Here is a 20,288-nt window from a genome sequence, read left to right as displayed (position 1 = left end):
TTCTGTTCATCTAAAATCTCATAGCCATCATCAAACTTAAAACAACCTTCTCTTCCTTTTTATTCCCCTTCTTATTGTAAGTTCTAGAAATTAAGTGTACAATATACTTAGTTATTTGTGAGAGCACTTTGGTAATGCCTAGCATTCTACCAATTTTCTTCTTTCCTAACTTCCTTTCTTCCTCCCTCACTCCTCCTCCCTTCCCCTCCCTTCCTTTCACCGCATTGTAGTTTTCACAGAAGGTAGAGAATATTAAGTACAGATAAGGGACCTTACGATAAATTGACGTTTTTCTCCCAAGGAGAAAAGTGTAAGGTTGAGTATAAGAAAAGTATAAGTATAAAACTTAAAAAGTAAGATTTATCTAATATGTATTATCTAATACATATCTAATATGTAATACATATCTAATACATATCTAATATGTATTATCTAATACATATCTAATATGTAAAGAAAAGAATAACCACGCATAAAAATGCAGTTCAAAACGATCTCAAACGACTGCAAGATGATGGCATTATTTAAACAATCAAGTAAGCACAATGCCAAATCATAAATGTTATTTACTATTTCATAAAACAGCCATGTAACTGTATATGTATATAGTCTTTTGCATACTGGTACCCTCCTGCATTAGTTCCATTTATATAGTTTACTCATCATTTGATCTTGCATATTGCCTGATGAAGTAAAAGCCTGAATACATTTAACACTAACATTGCTCTTATGAATATTCTAAGCTGAAATTCTTAACTGTAGAAATCCTTTGATTCCTTTAGGGTATCTGAAGAATGGAAAAAATGGTTATCTCCCCCAAAGTACATCTTTGGAACTACCACTAACTTCAGAAACCTATGTAATAGGATACTCTGTACCTGTTTCATAAAAATGTGATAAGAGTTCCTCTTTTTCAATAAAACGTTGATAGAGCCAATCAGAGAGGCCATCAGTCTCCAGGGGTACATCTTTAATTGGAAAGATCCTATGAAGAGTTAGAAAAAAAGCAAAAACTACTTTAATTCAGGAATCGAAATCATTCAGAAACACAACTTAGCTTTGGTCACTGAAAAGCTGAAGAAAGTTATGAAATGGCCTTTGTTTTTGCCGCTTCTCAGATCATCTTGGTTTTTAAAATTTTGTTGATTACACAACAGATGTTCACTCATTCATTCATTCATTCATTCACTAGCCTATCATATGTTAGGTCCAGCACCAGAAGATGAAAAAATATTAGTAAGTTATCCAGTATCTATAAATAATTATTGAGAAATGCCTGTCTTCCTCTGTGGGTTTAAGAAGAAACGGTATTCAGAACAGATGAAGTTTTCAAGTGTAGCTACTTTAGGACACATTTAGAGCAGTCGGATGCTAGGCCGAATGCTGAATAATGCATCTTGGCCATGTTCTTTGGGAGGAGATGTCTGTGAACCAGACAGAATCTGCCTAAATTGGTGCCTTTTCACTAATTAGAGCACAGATACTGGTGTCCTGAGAAGGGCCACCTCTTACTGGAGCACAAATGTGAAGATTCTGTGAACGCGTCCCACCTCAACAGGAAACAGACTGGGATGACTAGTGACCTATAGCTGCTGGATGGGGGATCGAAAAGGGTAGCTGGGTAAATACTATACATTTGCTGACTCTGAAAAGTTTTTTTTTTGTTTTGTTTTGTTTTGCTGTTTCTTGGTAGGGGGTTCTTCTTTTAAATTTCTTCAAATTTTATTTATTGAGAGAGAGCGTGCATGTGTACACATGCAAGTGGGGTGGGGGAGGGAGGGAGGGAGGGAGAGAGAGAGAGAGAGAGAGAGAGAGAGAGAGAGAGAGAGAGAGAATCTCAAGCAGGCTCCAGGCTCAGCACAGAGCCCACGCAGGGCTGGATCCCATGACCCTGGATGATGACCTGAGCTGAGACCAAGAGTCAGACAGTGAACCAACGAGCCACCAGGGGCCCCTCTTTATTTTATTTTATTTTTTTAAATCAAAAGCATAAAGGTACCCAGTCTTAAAAGTCTGCAAAAAGTTTGTTTGTATGAAAAATAGCAGTCCCTGTCCCTCTGCCCTTTGTTTCTCTCTCCCCAGAGGAATCGATTTTTACCTCTTTTAACCAATTATCTTGATATTTATCACCATGTTTCTTCAGTTTGAGGGCCTATCTACTGACCTCCTCTATGGAAGATGAAGATCAAGCTCCTTTCTTTTCCCACCACACATTCATGTCCTTCCCATCTTCCCAGTGCAGTGTGCGTAATTTTAATTAGCACAGTATTAGAAGTTTACATTGTTATAATCAGGTACATATATTCAAAGCTAAACCATGTAGTAAATCAAGGCTACTATTCCTTTCCTGCTCAATTTTTGTTTTCCCTGAATTGAGCAATCATATTGTTTTCTCTGAATATGTAACTAATTCAGCCATCAGCTCTTGTCTGTCAATTCTCTAGGTCAGGTCTGCAAACTTTTTCTTTTTTTTTTTAAGTTTATTTATTTTGACAGAGATAGAGAGCATGCGCATGTGTGCACAAGTGAAGGAGGGGCAGAGAGAGAAGGAGAAAGAGAGAATCCCAAGCAGGCTCTGCACTGTCAGCACAGAGCCCAATGCAGGGCTTGAACTCAAACCATGAGATCATGACCTGAGCTGAAACCAAGAGTCAGGCTCTTAAACTGACTGAACCATCCAGGTGCCCCTGCAAACTTTTCCTTAAACAGCCAGATAGAAAATATTTGGACTTTGCAGGCTATATGGTACCTGTTGCAACTATTCAACTCTGCTTTGTAGTGTGAACGTTGCCTTAGGCAATATAGAAATAAATGGGTATAGGGGTATAGTTATGATCAAATAAAATTTTATTTAAAAAACAGGCAGTGCAGGGTACCTGGGTGGCTCAGTCAGTTAAGCATCTGACTCTTGATTTTGGCTCATGATCTCTCAGCTCATGGGTTCAAGCCCCGAGTCAGGCTCTGTGCTGTCTCTGTGCTTGGGATTCTCTCTCTCTCCTTCTCTCTGCCCCTCCCTGACTCATGCTGTCTCTGTCTCTCTCAAAATAAATAAACTTAAAAAAAAAAACCAGTTTCAGGAAATCACAGTCTTGATTAAAAATTTTAATTTCAAAGCCAAAATATAGTTTTATTTACACAGAAAATAACTTTCCCAACCTTAGTCACCTTTCTGTTCCTCCAAGGATAGTACTATGTTGCTCTAAAGCAGTCATATAGAAGGGTTTTGGTCTATTAAATATTTTAATGGGGTAGGAGATTCTGAGGTCCAGAAACTTCAAGTTTCAGCTTGCTACTATAAAATCCCCTACCAGAATTAGATTTTCTTTTGCTTTGAAAGAACATTTCAAAGCACTTATTTTGCTTTGAACAAAAAGATGCATTAAAGAACGTCATAACTTTTAAAGAGGAAAAAATACTTGAAATACTTATGCCACATAAAATCATCCCATAGGCTTATATTTCTTAGCCCTTTCAGTGCTTATACTGCTGAGTAATTGAAAGATCTCTTTCAAATTAAAATTTTTACTTCTGCACTCTCATGTTCTCATATGCCTCAATAAAGTAAGAGACTGAGACTTTGGGGCCAAGATCCCCTTCCACAAACGGTACAGCTTTTTTGTTTTGTTTTGTTTGTTTTTAATATATGGAGAATCTTTGTTCTTTGGGCCCAATTAAAATAATCCCAGAAGGTAGTGTGGCATAGTGACTAAGGGTATAGACTCTGGGATAGACGGCCAGGGGCTGAATTCTGGCTCAACAGCACTTGCCAGCTATGTGACCTGGGGAAAATTGCCTAACCTCTGTACGATCCGGTCCCTCCATCTGTAAAATGGGGTTAACAGTATTATTTACCTTACAAAGTTGTTACACATGCGCACTACTGGGCACAGGGGAGTGGCATAACTTGGTATTGGTACTGATGGTGGTGGGGTCATTAAAGGCCAGACCACTCATGGCAAGTAGCTGTGTTTTCCAGCTCTCTGGCTTCAGCAATAGTTGTAGTGATTAAACTGGACCCAAAGTTGCTATAAGAGTTTGACAGTTCGTGACTATTTTCTTTTCTTTTCTTTTCTTTTTTTTTTTTTTTAATTTTTTTTTTTCAACGTTTATTTATTTTTGGGACAGAGAGAGACAGAGCATGAACGGGGGAGGGGCAGAGAGAGAGGGAGACACAGAATCGGAAGCAGGCTCCAGGCTCTGAGCCATCAGCCCAGAGCCTGACGCGGGGCTCGAACTCACGGACCGCAAGATCGTGACCTGGCTGAAGTCGGACGCCCAACCGACTGCGCCACCCAGGCACCCCTTTTCTTTTCTTTTTTAAAGTTTATTTGTTTCGAGGGAGATAGAAATAGCACAAGTAGGGCAGGGGCAGAGAGAGGGGGAGAGAGAGAGAATCCTAAGCAGGCTCCATGCTGCCAGTGCAGAGCCCAATGCAGGGCCCAATCCCACGAACAGGAAAATCATGACCTGAGCTGAAACCAAGAGTTGGACACTTAACCAACCAAGCTACCCAGGCACCCCTCCATGACTATTTTCATACGCGTAATACTCTACACATTTTTCACACAGCGTAATACTCTATACATACAGTGTATGCGTGTGTGTCTCTATACCAGTGAGGCAATATGAAGTCAGCCTCAAGCCAGTCATATAAAAACATAAATGTTGTTACCAAGTATTACAGAGGTGAATTCCTGACAGAGATTCTAAAGATTCTTTTAATATCAATAATGAAATAAATACTCAGAGGAGCAGAGACATGGAGATAAAATTTCAAATGAGGGGTCAGTTCCTTGGCTATTTAAACAAGTTTGTCTTTCCATTTCTTCAAAGGGTAACTCTCTACTCTTTGAATTATAAGAAATTCTCAAAGTAGAAATAATAGTCCAAGAATTTTAATGTCTCCTCTTTTCCTCTCCCCATTAAAAAAAAACTTTCTCTAAGATTTATTTATTTTTGAGAGAGACAGACAGACAGACAGAGAACGAGCAGGGGAGAGGCAGACAGAGACATACACACAGAGTCTGAAGCAGGCTCCCCGCTCTGAGCTGTCATCACAGAGCTCGATGCAGGGCTTGAACACACAAACTGCGAGATCGTGACCTGAGCCGAAGTCAGAAGCCTAACCGACTGAGCCACCCAGGTGTCCCTTCTTCTCCCCATTTTAACTAAGAATGCAGATCCCTATGGGGGAAAGTTACATAGGCTGTACAAGCTCCTCAGGCTGTTCTGATAGACTGACCCACCTGCAGTGGACATGGAATCCTACAGAATTTAGCCACTAGGCAAACATATTTCTATGGAAAAATGTTGGCACTGTTCACCATACAATGCTAAGCTCACATTGTCTCATCTGCTACATCTTTGTCCTTGGCTGCAAAAGGCCAAACTCCCCTGTCTCAAGCCACTACCTCTACTTAAAGTGGGTTTGAAAGGGAGATTTTTTTTTTTTAAGTCAGTGTGTGAAGTAGCTTTTCCTAGCCTCTTGCCTTGTCTGAAAAGTCTCTTTAGGTACGTATTGTATGAAACAGCCATTTATATTATGAGGACTGAAGGTCTACATCCACCAAGCAAACTTACAACCTTAATTTGCAGGTATGAAGAGGAATTAACACAAATAATGACTTTTTTTTTTTTAACCTTTTCTATATTTACACTGTTGATTCCTTTTTCTTGTCACTAGAGCTGGTAATACTCTAGTCAATACTGACAACACTGACTAGAGCTGGTAATAACGAGTTCCCTTGTCATTCATTTCTCCTCTTTCTTTAAAAAAAAAAACTTTTTTAACGTTTATTCTTTGAGAGACTGAGACAGAGCATGAGTGGGGAGGGAACAGAGAAAGAGTCACAGATTCCGAGCTGTCAGCACAGAGCCTGATGTGGGTCTCAAACTCACAAACGGTAAGATCATGACCTGAGCTGAAGTCAGACGCTTACTCGAATGAGCCACCCAGGCACCTCTCATTTCTCATCTTTCATGGGGGAAACATTCAATAGTTTACCATTAAGTGTGACATTTACTGAAGATTTTTTTGTAGATACCATTAGTATGATTAAAGAAATCCCCTTCTATTTCCAGTTTGCTAAAAGTGTTTTCTTTGTTATCATGAATGACAGTTAACACTTCATCAATTGTTTCCATCTATTGACATGTTTTTATAATTTCTTCCTTTATTCTGTTAATGTGATGAATTAAATTGTTTTTTGAATGGTTTTTTTTTTGACCAATTTTGAATGTTAAACAAAACTTTCATTTGTGGAATATATGTTCTTGGTATGCAATCTGATATGTTTTTTATATATTGCTGGGTTAGTCTTGGATTTATAATCATGGAAGAAATTTGCCTGTAAATTTTCCTTTCTTATAATATCCTTGGTTCAGGTTTTGATATCAGAGTTATATTGGTTTCATAAAACAAGCCCAGAAGTATCCCCTTTTCTATGCTCTGGAAGAATTATACTTAATGTCCTTTTTTGTCCTTTTAGTGACTATAGAATCTGTAGTAATGTCCACTTTTTCATTCCTGATATTGGCAATATGGGCCTTCTTTTTTTCTTGATCAGCCTTGCCAGGAGTCAATTTTATAGTGCTTAAAAAAATTTTTTTTAGTGTTATTCTTTCTACTGTGTGTTTTCGATTTCAAGAAATTCTCCTATATTATTATTCCCTGCTTTCCACTATCTTTGTATTTAATTTGCTTTTCTCTTTCTACCTTTCTGAGATAGACATTTAAATCGCTGATTTTCATGTTTTTTTCTTTTCTAACAGAAGGTTTTTAAGGCTATAAATTTTCCTCTTGACACAGATTATGCTATATCCCATAAATTTTTATATTTTCCTTATCATTTCTGTTAAAAATATTTTGTTGTTGTTAAAATTATTTTCTAATTTAACTGTAGTCTCTTAATACACAGTAAACATTAATTATTTCCTAATAATAGACAGAGTCTCATCTTTTGTTATTCTTATTTTTTAACATTTATTTATTTTTGAGAGAGAGACACACACACCGGTGCCTGAGCACAAGTTGGGGAGAGACAGGTAGAGCGGGAAACAGAGGGCTCCAATCTAACAGCAGAGAGCCCCATACAGGGCTCAACTCAGAACCATGAGATCATGACCTGAGCTAAATTCACACCCTTAACCGACTGAGCCACCCAGGCACCCCATCATCTTTTGTTATTCTAAACAATGTGGCAATGAAGAACATTATGCAAATGTCCATTCTTATGTGTACAAGTGCATCTACAGCGTAAAATTCCAAAATGAAATTGCTAAGTCATGGCTAAATGTATTAGTAATTTTGAAAAATGTGGCCAAATTGTCTTCATAAAGATTATATCAATTTATATTCCCACCAGCAATTTATGAGAATGCCTCTCATGGAAAGATTTTTTTTTTTTTTTAAATTTTTTTTTTCAACGTTTATTTATTTTTGGGACAGAGAGAGACAGAGCATGAACGGGGGAGGGGCAGAGAGAGAGGGAGACACAGAATCGGAAACAGGCTCCAGGCTCTGAGCCATCAGCCATCAGCCCAGAGCCTGACGCGGGGCTCGAACCCACGGACCGCGAGATCGTGACCTGGCTGAAGTCGGACGCTTAACCGACTGCGCCACCCAGGCGCCCCATGGAAAGATTTTTAAACTGGAGAATAGCAAAAGTCAGAGGCTCTGCTTTGGAGGATAGCCAGCAATGTTTCACAACCGGGATATGCAAATTTGGGGACATATTCTTGGGGATCCATCTAGGAGTTCTCTTTAAGTATACAGAGCTCTTGTGTTTTCATTTCAATATTAATCTTAATGAAAATATTCTGAATTATACAGATAAACATCTTTTTACTAAGTACTGCCATTTGACTTCAGTGCCAATGTTTATAGTAACTTTGGCACAACACGGTACTACTTAAAAGGCCAAAAAAGTGAACGCGGGCATACTCAAGAGCAAAATCTATACTTTCACCTCTTAAAAATCTGAGAGTTAGCTCTAACTCTCCCTGTGACTTGTAATATCCACTAAAATGAGACAAGAGATGAGTTCTGCCTCTTATAATGGCCGAGGAGTTCACAGGTACCAGTTACACATTCTGGACAGAACACCAAAAGTAATTAGTAGAGCGCACTGGAGAGTGACTAAAGACAGGCAGATATTGGAGGAGAGTCAACACGGGCAAGGCAGGAACGGTACTGGGCGTGTTTTCCATTTCTTCCAGCTTTTTACCTGAGGGAAATTCCCAGTTAGTGCCACATGGGGAGGCTTAAAATTTAGAGCGGGGAGTCACAACTTCAAGTCTCTGGATGAGCCCTGAGCTATGTATGTATGGGGCAGAGTCCAGGCAGAAGAAAGCCTCACAACTCCAGCCAGCACAGTTCCAGGTACAAGGAAGGTGTGCCCAGGGCCACACGGTGAATTTAACCGTTCAGGAAAATGTAATCATTTGTTTCCTCCAAATTAGATACCCTTGAATATTTGGAATTTTAGGAAAGTTGGTTAACTTCATCCAGAAACTCCAGGAATGTTTTAAAATTAAAAACTTAAATTTAAAAACTGGGTTTTATTTTTTAACTAAATGGCATTACAAATTACTGACTTTTTACTTTTAGATAATTTAATACTATCTTAACACAGTTTTGCAATATAAGGAACACTCTTTAAACTACTCACTTCTACCACACTGAATAGAAGCCAAATGGTTTGGGGAATTATTTGCATTACTTTTTGACTTATAAAAATATACTATTTCTGTAAATATAAAATCAGGCCTAATCAACCTAAGGAAAACTTACCAAGAGCCATAGGGCTAAAGAACATCTTGAAATAGTATTTAAAACATCTTTAGGGGCACCTGGGTGGCTCAGTTGGTTAAGCATCCCACTTCAGCTCAGGTCATGATCTCACAGTTTGTGAGTTCAAGCTCCACATCGGGCTCTCTGCTATCAGTGTGGAGCCTGCTTCGGATCCTCTGTCTCCCTGTCTCTGCTCTTCCCCCGCTCATGTGCCCTTTCTGTCTCTCTCTCAAAAAATAAACATTTAAAAAAATTTTTAAAACCCCACCTTATAAGGAGAAAAGTGACTAAAAATATGGCTGAATTAAACAGAGGAGTTTGGATTTACCAACTGGACTCTTGAAAGAACTTGGTGACGCTGGTGAAGTATATATTGCTTTAAGTGGGGGTGAGTGTGGAAATGGGGCTGTGTTTTAACAGAAAACCTCCCCTACCATCTGCCTAGAACAGCTTGGACATTCTCTAGGCCTGAGGAGACAGCCAGAAGGGCAGACCAAATGCTCCCTCAAGAGCAATCTACTTTTATTACTCTGTTTGATCACCGTGGGATTAAAATATTAAAACAACTAATCCCCTAATATGGCAAAGTATCAAATGCACTCAATACCAGTCCTCTTGGAATCAAATAAGAGGAGTTCTTGTGGGAAATAAATAAAGAAATAAATAACAGAAATAAATCTTTCCAATACCAGTAGCTATCCAAATTAGAAACTAGCTCCTAATTTTCAAGAAACAAAAATTCTAATCATCAGTAATCCAGAATGTGCTCTTAAAAAAAAAAGTTTATTTATTTATTTTGAGGGAAAGAATGAGCACACGATTGGGGCAGAGGGCAGAGGGGGAGAAATAGAATCCCAAGCAGGCTCCATGCCCAGTGCTGAGCCCAATGTGGGGCTCGAACTCACAAACCCGTGAGATCATGACCTGAGCTGAAACCAAGAGTGCAATGCTTAACCAACCAAGCCACCCAAGCGCCCCCAGAACGTGCTCTTAAATAGAGTATTCTACCAAAATCCATTGAATCAGATTTAAGAGCACTAGATAAATTACACTTGCAAAAAAAGATATAAATAATGCTTAGCAGCTGGCACCTCTATATATTTGTTAGAACATTTGAATTTTCATGGTACCAAGAATCCAAAGTGGGAGCTAGCTAACAAACAACATGGCTAAATCCTCGATTCAGTTATGCCAACTCCAAGTAAGGGAGCTAATAAACACTGAGGAAGATTTTGAGATGCACAGTTCCTGCTTTCAAAAACCTAATAATCTAGCAGAGGGAAAAGTAAACAAATACTCTACTGCCAGAATATGGTCAATGTTGTATAAGGAATTTAAAGAACTTCTGTGTGACTTTAAAGGAAGGGGGTGTGTTGTCTACTTATAGCACAGGATACGTGGAAATGGCCTCACTTCAGTTGGCCTAAAAAAGTAATGAGGATTTAAAAAAAATTTTTTTAGTTGTTAACAAAGTAACAATATGCATATAGTTTTCAAGAGTCAGAGTACTACAAGGTTCACATGAAAAATAATAGGCCTATTTTTTCCCTACTGAGATACCTGTTTCTCAGATACAGCCCTTTTCAATTTTCTTTTGCCATTTACCTCCATCTTGCTTATAAACATGCTGCTACCACTATTTCTAGATTATCCAACTTCAAATTTATTCACTGACTTCCTACTATGGGAGAAGGATTTGGCTCTCTTCCCCTTTGTCCTCTTCCCCTTCAGCTTCTTCCTCCTCTTCTCCTACACAGTTAGTAATTCCTTCTCAGTGCCAACTCCGTCCCTTGTAACTATGCTTATTAGCTTACGTTCTACGTATTTTCTCATGTGTCTATGGCCTCTATTAGACTGTGCTGTCCTCATCGTTGCATACCTGGTGCGTAAATCAGTGCCCAATCCTTTGTGGGAACTCGAGCTTGCTGAACTGACTTAAAATGAAAGTAATCCACCACTATAAAACCTATGAGGTGCCATGTGTAGACAGCCATCAGTACCACGGGTGTAGTTAAGTGACACCCACCAGGACGGGTGTGATAAGAATAACTCAGAAATGCAGAAACTGCTTGTCACCAAAAGCAGATTTATGGACAAGAACAGGCAACTGCCAAATTGAACATATCAGAGTATCTCCCAGCATTCAAGTTCCAGAAGTTTTGCTTTGAGCCACTGTCCTGAGGTAAGCTGCTCAAGCCTTCACCCTCAACATGCTAAAATGTAATATTTATAGCTTCCCCCTGAATCTACTAGCAACGTTAAAAAAAACCCCTCAGTTATCTGAAAACAGAATTCAGTAACTCAGATATAAACTTGTACCCACTTTAATACATGGATAAACCAAGGCTCTAAGTCAGCAAATGTAGGGTCATATAGGAGAGAATTTCAAGTAACTTTAACGTTTACGTAGAAGGAGAGAAGGCAAATAACACATGGGCCACTGCTTCCTTTCATAGTCAGGAAAAATTCAGAAGGGTTAGACCCCTTCTCCTTGAGCCCTGCTCCTTGTAATAATCAAAACTATAGCAAACCAACATGCCACGTGAGGGTATAAACAATGAAGTGGCATTGTTTAGAACTCAAATTTATTTATATCTTTATTCACGTTGTATCTTTTGAGACACAGTAAGATGCTTAATAAATGCTTGTTGAGTGAACTCAACTATCAAGTAAGCAAAACATGACACTGGTATATTTGCTTAAGAGAATCACACTATTACACTTTCCATGAGTCTAATAACTTAAAAATTTACTGTTAAGGCTATTTTTTTTAAGAGCAGTTTAAAGTTCACAGAAAAATTGAGGGGAAGGCACAGAGAATTCTCCCTGTCTCTCTAATGACTTTTTAAAACTTTTTTTTAAGCTTATTTATTTTGAAATAAAGAGGGGAGGGAGGGGCAGAGAGAGAGAGAGAGAGAGAGAGAGAGAGAGAGAGGGAATCCCACGCAGGCTCCACGCTGTCAGCACAGAGCCCAATGCAGGGCTCAATCTCATAAACCGTGAGATCATGACCTGAGCCGAAACCAAGAGTTGGATGCTTAACCGACTGAGCCACCAGGTGCCCCGACTTTTTAAAACTTTTAATCTTGAAATAATTTCACAAAAAAATTTGTAAAAATAGTACAAAGAATTCACAAATATGCTTCATTCAGATTCCCCAAATATCAGTATTTCCCACATTTGCTTTATGTTAACATTCTTTCTCTCTATATATATCTTTCTGACACATATACATATGAGTTTTCAACTTTAGACAGTAAATTAGTGTCCCCTAAATACTTCCATGTGTATTTTCTAAATATAAGGGCAGTCTCTTACATAACCATAATGGAATGATCAAAATCAGGAGATTAACACTGATACAATATTATTATCTAATCTAAAATCTACAAACTTCATCCAAATCATGCCAATTGTCCCACTAATGTTTATAACAAAACACAAATAAAAAGGAAAAAGGAAAAAGAAGGTATCATGCTGTAGGAAGAGGAATATAGCAGTAAAATAAGTAAAACAGACTTAAGATGGAACCAATATCAATAAAGGGAATATTTAATAAGAAAATACACTCCAAGTAAAAGGTAATGAGGCTTGAACTAGTCTGTGGTATTTAGATTAAAAAAAAAAAAATAGAAACATCGCAGAGGTTTCCTTCATAGGAATTGGTAGCTGAATTTGAGATGCAGAATTAAAAACTAGAAGGGTCAAAGAAATTCGAAATTTTCATTCTGGGTGAGGGCAGAATGATATCAGCATAAATCCCACTTAGACATCCAGGAGAAACAAGTTTGTGTGAAGGAAAGTGAGTTCAGTGTTAGAAATACCAGGCTTGCAGAAACAACAACTTGTTATCCCAGTAGGGAGAGTGAAATGAGGGTCTGGAACTTGGTAGAAGGGCTGAGAACTAGCAGTAAGACTCTAGAGGGGCTGTTTCTATTTACTCTACTATGAACTCAACCTCCACAGACAAAAGAGGGCTAAAAACAGGATCCTGGAGAAGTCTATATTTAAGCAACTTGTCACTGTGTGTGTGTGTGTGTGTGTGTGTGTGTGTGTGTGTGTGTGTGATCCTGCATTAAATGAGTGGTTAGACAAAAAGACCTAGCTAGCCCTGCCACTTCTCAGATTCAACTGACTTCAAGTAACTAAAAGATAGTGATCTTCAGTGAGAGTTATGCTTAACCATTATTCAATCAAAAATTAAATGCTAAGAATTTTTTTTATTTGGGGAATATAATATTTCTAACAACACTAAATTAACTGTTAGAAAACAAAAATAGTTTCTGAATACCAGTGGCAGTCACTGTGCTTGATCCTGAAGAGACCAAAAAGTGACAAGGAGAGGGCGAACTCCACCGGGCTAGGGAGGTGGGGAGAGGGCTCTTCATTTCCAAAGCTCATCCTAGTTCTCCAAATCACATTATGTCCAGATTCACGTACTGAAAATAACTTAGTAAATTAGATTTATAGGTTTTGGTTTTTTATCTCGACTATGTCAACAGTACAAAATTTCTTCCGTGTATAACTTTTTATAAGTATTTGCGAAGAAATTAAGTCTATCTTCTAAGTAGAGGATGAAGATTTTATCTCACTTGAAATGATGGTTCACCTCTTTCAAATTTCAACTTCATTACAGAAATACAGAATTCAACCCACAATTCAGTCAAAATTCAATTAAGACCAATGCCTCCGGCATCCTAAACGCTGCCAAACTGTTTTCTTTTCTTAAAGGAAAGGGGGGAGGGGAAACCTGTGGGTACAGAAAAGAATGAACTTGTGGGTGGTGAACATTAATAAAAACAGCCAAGCAGAACTAAAAACTTGAAGATTGAATTTAATGTGTAACTTTCCATTTTCCAACTATAAGTTCTGAACAGTGACTGAAGACAAAAATGTCCGTGCTTTTCCAGGGAGAGGCTAGGATACAGAGACAAAGCAACAGAAAACAAGAGGTGAGAAAAAAAGCAGACAGGAAGAAGAAGAGAATTATTAGACACAGCAGAAGTAGGGGTGAAATGAACAATAATTCTAAGCAAGGATAGAGAAAACCCTAGCATAAAAAAAAAGTAGAGACAGGGGTGCCTGGGTGGCTCAGTTGGTTAAGCGTCTGACTTCATCTCAGGTTATGATCTCACAGTTTGTGAGTTGGAGCCCCGCGTCAGGCTCTGTGGAGCCTGAAGCCTAGAGCCTGCTTCAGATTCTGTCTCCCCCTCTTTCTGCCCCTCCCCAGATCGCACTCTGTCTCTCTGTCAAATATAAATAAACATTAAGAAAAAATGTTAAAAAAAAAAAAAAAAAGAAAAGAAAAACTAAAGACAAGACACTATTTCCTAATGCTAGGAAAAAAGAAAGCCTAATTTTAGCTCAAGAGGCACTCTTATCACCTCACTCCCAGATGGGTAATTTGGGGGCTGGGGCAGAGGGTGGTAAACCTCTAAGGGTGCATCATTAGTACCTAAGTGTGCACCACTTAGGCGTGAACTACTTTAGACTTACAGTTACTGGGAAAAGGTGACCTGGAATTTAGTCCCCATTATGTTAAATGACTGATTTTCACCATATTAATTTTATCCTACTTTCTTCCAACTTTTACACCAAAAATATATTATAGAAATTTAAGCCTCTTAAAGTTCACTTTTAAATTACGGATAAAGCACTAGAATATGAAAATCTAGACTATACAATTTGAGTATTTCAATATGCCGGATTTAAAGGGGTAAAATCTATTTAGCATCTATTAACTTATATATATATATGTTTTAACTTATTTAAATGTTTATTTATTTTTGAGAGAGAGAGGGAGAGACAGAGTGTGAGTGGGGGAAACACAGAAAAAGAGACACAAAAGCCAAAGCAGGGCTCAAACTCACAAACTGTGAGATCATGACCTGAGCCGAAGTCAGATGCTTAACTGACTGAGCCACCCAAGTGCCCCAAATGATATTTATTTTACATGTGAACTTATTAAATACTTATAACTACCTGATGAAAATGCGTTTGTTGAAATTATGCAAAGGACTGTTAGACCAAAATCCTAAATTCTACAGGCAATTTCTTTTTTTGATTAGGTTTTAAATTGAAGAATTAATACATTCACATTGTAAAAAAACACTTCAAATACTATAATGAGAAGAACGATCCCTCCCCACCAGAGGCGTTGTCTGTCCACAGTTGAATAGCAACTCTATGGTAGGTCATTATATGTGATATAAAACCAATGGTCTCAAACCACTTCATTTGTTGAATAGTCTGTTCATGTTCCTCTGATAAGTGATACTTACTAAATCATATAGAAGTTCCAAAATAAGTCTGGATTTTTAAATCTTTCCATTGATCTGGCCCTGCCCTCATAATTACATTAAACCCTGACATCTGGTAGGAAGTATTCCTCTGTTTCTTTCGTCTTCGAACTACCTTAGCTATGCTCCGTTATCTCTGCTCTCTCAAATGAACTTTAGAACAATCTTGTCAAGTTTCCAGAAAAACCCTCTTGTAACTGTAATTATGTTAAATTTATTGATTGATTTGGGAGAACTGACATCTTTGTAATTTTGAGTCTTCCCCTCTATGAGCACAGTCTCTCTTTCCATTTATTCAGGTCTTTTATGTTCTTCAATGAAGTTTTATATTTTTTCTTCATGAAAAATAAACATTATATATTTTTTTGTTAAGTTTTATTGCTAGGTACTTTATAGTTTTGCCTCTGGGAAGAGTATGTTTTTAAAAAATTGTATTTCCTATTTATTGCCAAGATAAGGGATACCAATGATTTTTCTGTAGTGATTTTATATGAAGATTACTGAACTCTATAAATAGACGGTCAACTCAGTCTCTTGGGTTTTCTATGTAGACTTTTGTGATGGTTAACTTTACATGTCAACTTGACCAGGATAAGGAATGCCCAGATAGCTGGTAAACATGATTTCTGGGTGTGTCTAGAGGAGATTAACATTTGAATCAGTAGATTTAGTAAAGAAGATTTGATTGATGCCCCCATCAATGCAGATGGGCATCACACAATCCGTTGAAGGTCTGAATAGAACAAAGTGGAAGAAGGGTGAGTCTGCTCTCTCTGCTTGAGCTTAGCTGTCTTTTCCCGACCTAGAGACATTAGTGGTCCTGCTTCTTGGGCTTTCAGACTCAGATAGGTACTTACACCATCAGCCTCTCCTGCCCTCCCTTTCGCAGACCTCGGGACTCAGACAGAATTTTCCACTTGCGTTGGTGGTTCTTCAGCTTGCAGACAACAGATTATGGGACTGCTCTGCCTCCACAATCATGAAAGCCAATTCCGAAATTGAACCTCATCTTACAGATCACTCTGTATATCCTCTTGGTTCTATTTCCCTGAAGAAACCCTGACTAAAACAACTACCAGTCATCCCAGTGGATGATATATAGTTCATTGCTCAATTAAGTTTAGAACATTTCCAACACCTTTATAGTTTGGGACACAGGGAAAAACCCTTTTTAATGGTTCACGAAATAATATAAGGCTATGAACCTTCCTATAAGATCACTAGGAGGGTATTTTAGGCAAAATTGATACTTGTTATGTGTTACATGCCAGAAGAGGCCCCAATTCTAAAATGAAGTTCCTAACATCACGGGGTTAAAGGGATGGAATGAGGAAGTATCATTTTTTCCTGAAAGCATTGGATATATTTGTTTTGAAGTTTTTTAGCTAATAAAAGCATTCAAAAGTCATTTCTGACAACCAGACATTTTATGCATCCTGATGGAAGTAAGTATCACTATTTATGAAGTATTTCTTATCAAGCAAATTCAAACTTCAATCTGATGAAGTTTTAGTCCCTACCCCCCAATTAACAGGAAACAGAAGGGACAGAGAAATACACAGGATACGATCAGCAAAATAAAAATTGTAGCCAGCCTGCAGGGCAAATAATCTGGTACCCTCAAAAATAAACTACAAGGACAAGAAAAAAGAAAGAGAGGGGGAATCAGCAAATAAAAAGAAACATAAGAGATATATTGACCAATTATAATCTAATTGAATCCAAACTGTTTTTAAAAAATCACTTATAAGGGGCGCCTGGGTGGCTCAGTCGGTTGAGCATCCGACTTCAGCTCGGGTCATGATCTCACAGTCTGTGAGTTCGAGCCCCGTGTCGGGCTCTGTGCTGACAGCTCAGAGCCCAGAGCCTGTTTCAGATTCTGTGTCTCCCTCTCTCTCTGACCCTCCCCTGTTCATGCTCTGTCTCTCTCTGTCTCAAAAATAAATAAACGTTAAAATAAATAAATAAATAAATAAATAAAATCACTTATGAGATAATTCAGAAAAATTGACAATTGTCTAGATATCTGATGGTATTAAGGAACTGTTATTAACACTTTTAGGTATGATACTATGTAATGTTTTTTTACAAAAGAACTCTTATATTTTAGAGAATATATAATGAAATATTTACAAATGAAATGATAGGATATTTGAGACTTGCTTCAAAATATTCCAGCGGGTTCTGGGAAATAGCATAGGGAAAACAACATTCCCCATAAGAGTAGGATAGGTACCTGGGCTGAATTTATAGGTTTGATATTTTCCATAAGAAAAGTTTTAGAGAGAAAAACTACTTCTGAAATTATAGCCTCTAAAACTTATAAAAACTTGTGATTTTTAAATTTTGTTGTTTTAGGAAGTAAGGGAAAAAACAGAAAGGAAAACCAAAATCACAAATATATTAGGTTTATGCATAAAACTACCAAAATAATATACTGTTTTTATATGTCGGTAATTTTTCTCATACACTTTTCCCTCATCTCTCTGACAATCACTTTCCCCATTCAGATGTAACTTTAATAATACTCTCCAAGCTAACATCAGAAATAACAGGTTAAAAATATCTACTATAAAAGGAATCTAAAACATGGGGTGGAGGGAGCTATATGTAAGTACTAATATATTCAACATGGCATTATTAAAAGTCAAGAATAAAATCTGACAAGTCTATGACTAATAGGGAAATGGGTCATTAAATGTATATACTATGTAGGATTTTGGAAAGGCACTAAAAATGTAAAGACTTTATAACAATATTTTAAAATACTTACAAAATTTATAATCTTAACACCTAGTACATAGGAAGTATGGGTACAATGTTCATTAAAATGCTCTATGGGAAAAAGTAGCATACAAATAACTTTTATGCCTATTACAGCCACAGCTACATTAAAAACATACATAAAAACAAATATTAAAGGGAAATATAAAAAGGGAATTTTATGGGAGCATGCTGGAACAGCATCTTCCCTCTGTGAAATATTTCCCATAGTTGCAAACTTTTATTTCTGAAAATAATTGTAATGTTTTACAAAGTACATAACAGAAGGCATCTAACAGCATTAGAGAAATGTACTCCTTTAACCCTCCCAATCTAAAATATTATCATTTCAACATGTCATCAACAAAAATCATTAATGAGATATTTCAGATTCCTTTTTCCTCCTAGTTGTTGAAATTCAGTGTGTATTTTACACTTAAAAAACACCTCAAATCAGACTAGCCACATTTTAGGGGCTCAACAGTCACATGTGGCTAGTGGCTGCTATAACTGGACAGTGCATGTCTAGACAGCATAAACTTTAGCCTTCGTACATTCATAAGTATTGCATTTCCACTGTATGCCAGCATTGCTCTGGGAATTGTGAAACAAGACAGATGAAGTATCTGCTCTCACGGGGGTTCAGTTCTAGATGTGAAAGACAGACAGCCATGAGCAAACCAGTAAGATTTCTAACAGCGATTGAATGCTTAGATAAAGATGCTAGCTTCACCCTAATCTTTGTTTCATGGCAGTGGATCGTACTATCAGATTGCAGGATTATAACACCTACCTCATACGTATGAAACCTGAGGGCTAAATAATATATAACATTTCAAGTGTATCACATTTGAAAAAGTTAAAGGTGATGACTTTGACATATATACCGGAAGAGGTGATCTCTATACTGCTAATGAGATTGTAATCTGATGTCACCACTTTGAGAGCTATTTGGCTCTACCCAATAAAGGTAAAAATGTGCATACCCTATGATCTGGCACTTCTACCGCTGGGCGGAGACACGCCCTACTTTAACTCTCACAAGTACATGCTTAGTGAAAGAGGTATAAAAATGTTCATTCAACATTGTTTATTATAGTAGCAAAAATACTGAAGAAGCAAGTATCCAACAGTAGGAGAATGAATAGATGACGTGTGACAATCATATCATGGGAACAGAATAGCATGTTAACAGTTCAAATAAATGAAAGGGAACCATAAGTGTAAAAACAAAAAGATCTAGGAAATAATACAGAGTGGAAAAAATACATGTTGTAAAATGATAAACTACATATGACCGTATACATTTTTAATAACATACAGAACATTATATGTTATAAATGTCTCTGTGTAATAACATTAGGACAGGAAGGTTACACACAAATTACGGTAGTGGCTTCGATAGTGGGAAAGAAGGGGTATGGAACTGGAAAGGGAAATAATGGCAAGGTTTTGTTTTTAAGTAATCTTTACACACAGTGTGGAGCTCGAACTCACAACCCTGAGATCAAGAGTTGCAGGCTCTACTGACTGACCCAGCCAGGCACCCCTAGTGAACATATTTTCTTAAAAAATATTAATTAGTCAAATAATCATTTTCTGAATGAATTCCCTCCCTCCAAAACCGAAAGTAAGTTCCTGCTCAAAGTCCTTAAATGGATGTCTTCTCCAAAGTAACCAAAATTCCAATCAAATAAGACGTGAAAGCAACACCTTTAAAAATTTTTAAAATAAAAATATAAACTACTTCTGCACAAGAGGATCATTTTCTCTAACTCAATGTCTTATTTTTGGAGTGAAGACATTTATGTTAAGGATATAGATTACTTTTGCTTTTATCCTTATAAACATTCTATCCCTGTAGTTAAAATCTAATCATGTTTAATTTTCCTATTAAGTTCTTAACGGCAGCACACTGTGCCAATTACTTCTTTAATAGGAATAAGCTGTCTTCCAGTGTGACAGTAATAACATAAAAGGGAAAGTGGGAGGAAAAAATGTTCCCTCAAATGTTTCTCATAATTAAGCCTTAGTTCCTTTTTTAAAACAAGCATTACTTTTTTTTAATTTTTTATTTTTTATTTATTTTTTTTTTCAACGTTTATTTATTTTTGGGACAGAGAGAGACAGAGCATGAACGGGGGAGGGGCAGAGAGAGAGGGAGACACAGAATCGGAAACAGGCTCCAGGCTCTGAGCCATCAGCCCAGAGCCCGACGCGGGGCTCGAACTCACGGACCGCGAGATCGTGACCTGGCTGAAGTCGGACGCTTAACCGACTGCGCCACCCAGGCGCCCCAAAACAAGCATTACTTTTGAAAATGATCAATAATGTGGTTGTATGCATACTAATAAAAAATATTCCCCTGGTTAAATAATACATAATATTGGAAAGTAAGGAATAAGAAAGGACCTCTTTTCTCTTAAAATAATAAG

General features: G+C 37.5%; 1 protein-coding gene across 2 annotated transcripts in view; it reads right to left on the bottom strand.

Annotated features, from left to right (window-relative positions):
* LPGAT1 (lysophosphatidylglycerol acyltransferase 1) overlaps positions 1-20,288 on the bottom strand; it is a 76,127-nt gene that overhangs the window by 6,412 nt on the left and 49,427 nt on the right. For both annotated transcript variants that reach the window (XM_047839956.1, XM_047839957.1), the window contains one exon: positions 879-985. In XM_047839956.1, coding sequence (XP_047695912.1) covers positions 879-985 — 107 coding nt within the window. The remainder of the gene's footprint in view (positions 1-878; positions 986-20,288) is intronic.

Source organism: Prionailurus viverrinus, chromosome F1, assembly GCF_022837055.1.
Source record: "Prionailurus viverrinus isolate Anna chromosome F1, UM_Priviv_1.0, whole genome shotgun sequence".
NCBI classification, from domain to species: Eukaryota; Metazoa; Chordata; class Mammalia; order Carnivora; family Felidae; genus Prionailurus; species Prionailurus viverrinus.
The sequence above is the reverse complement of the archived record's forward strand: the minus strand, read 5'-3'. Positions and strand labels throughout refer to the sequence as shown.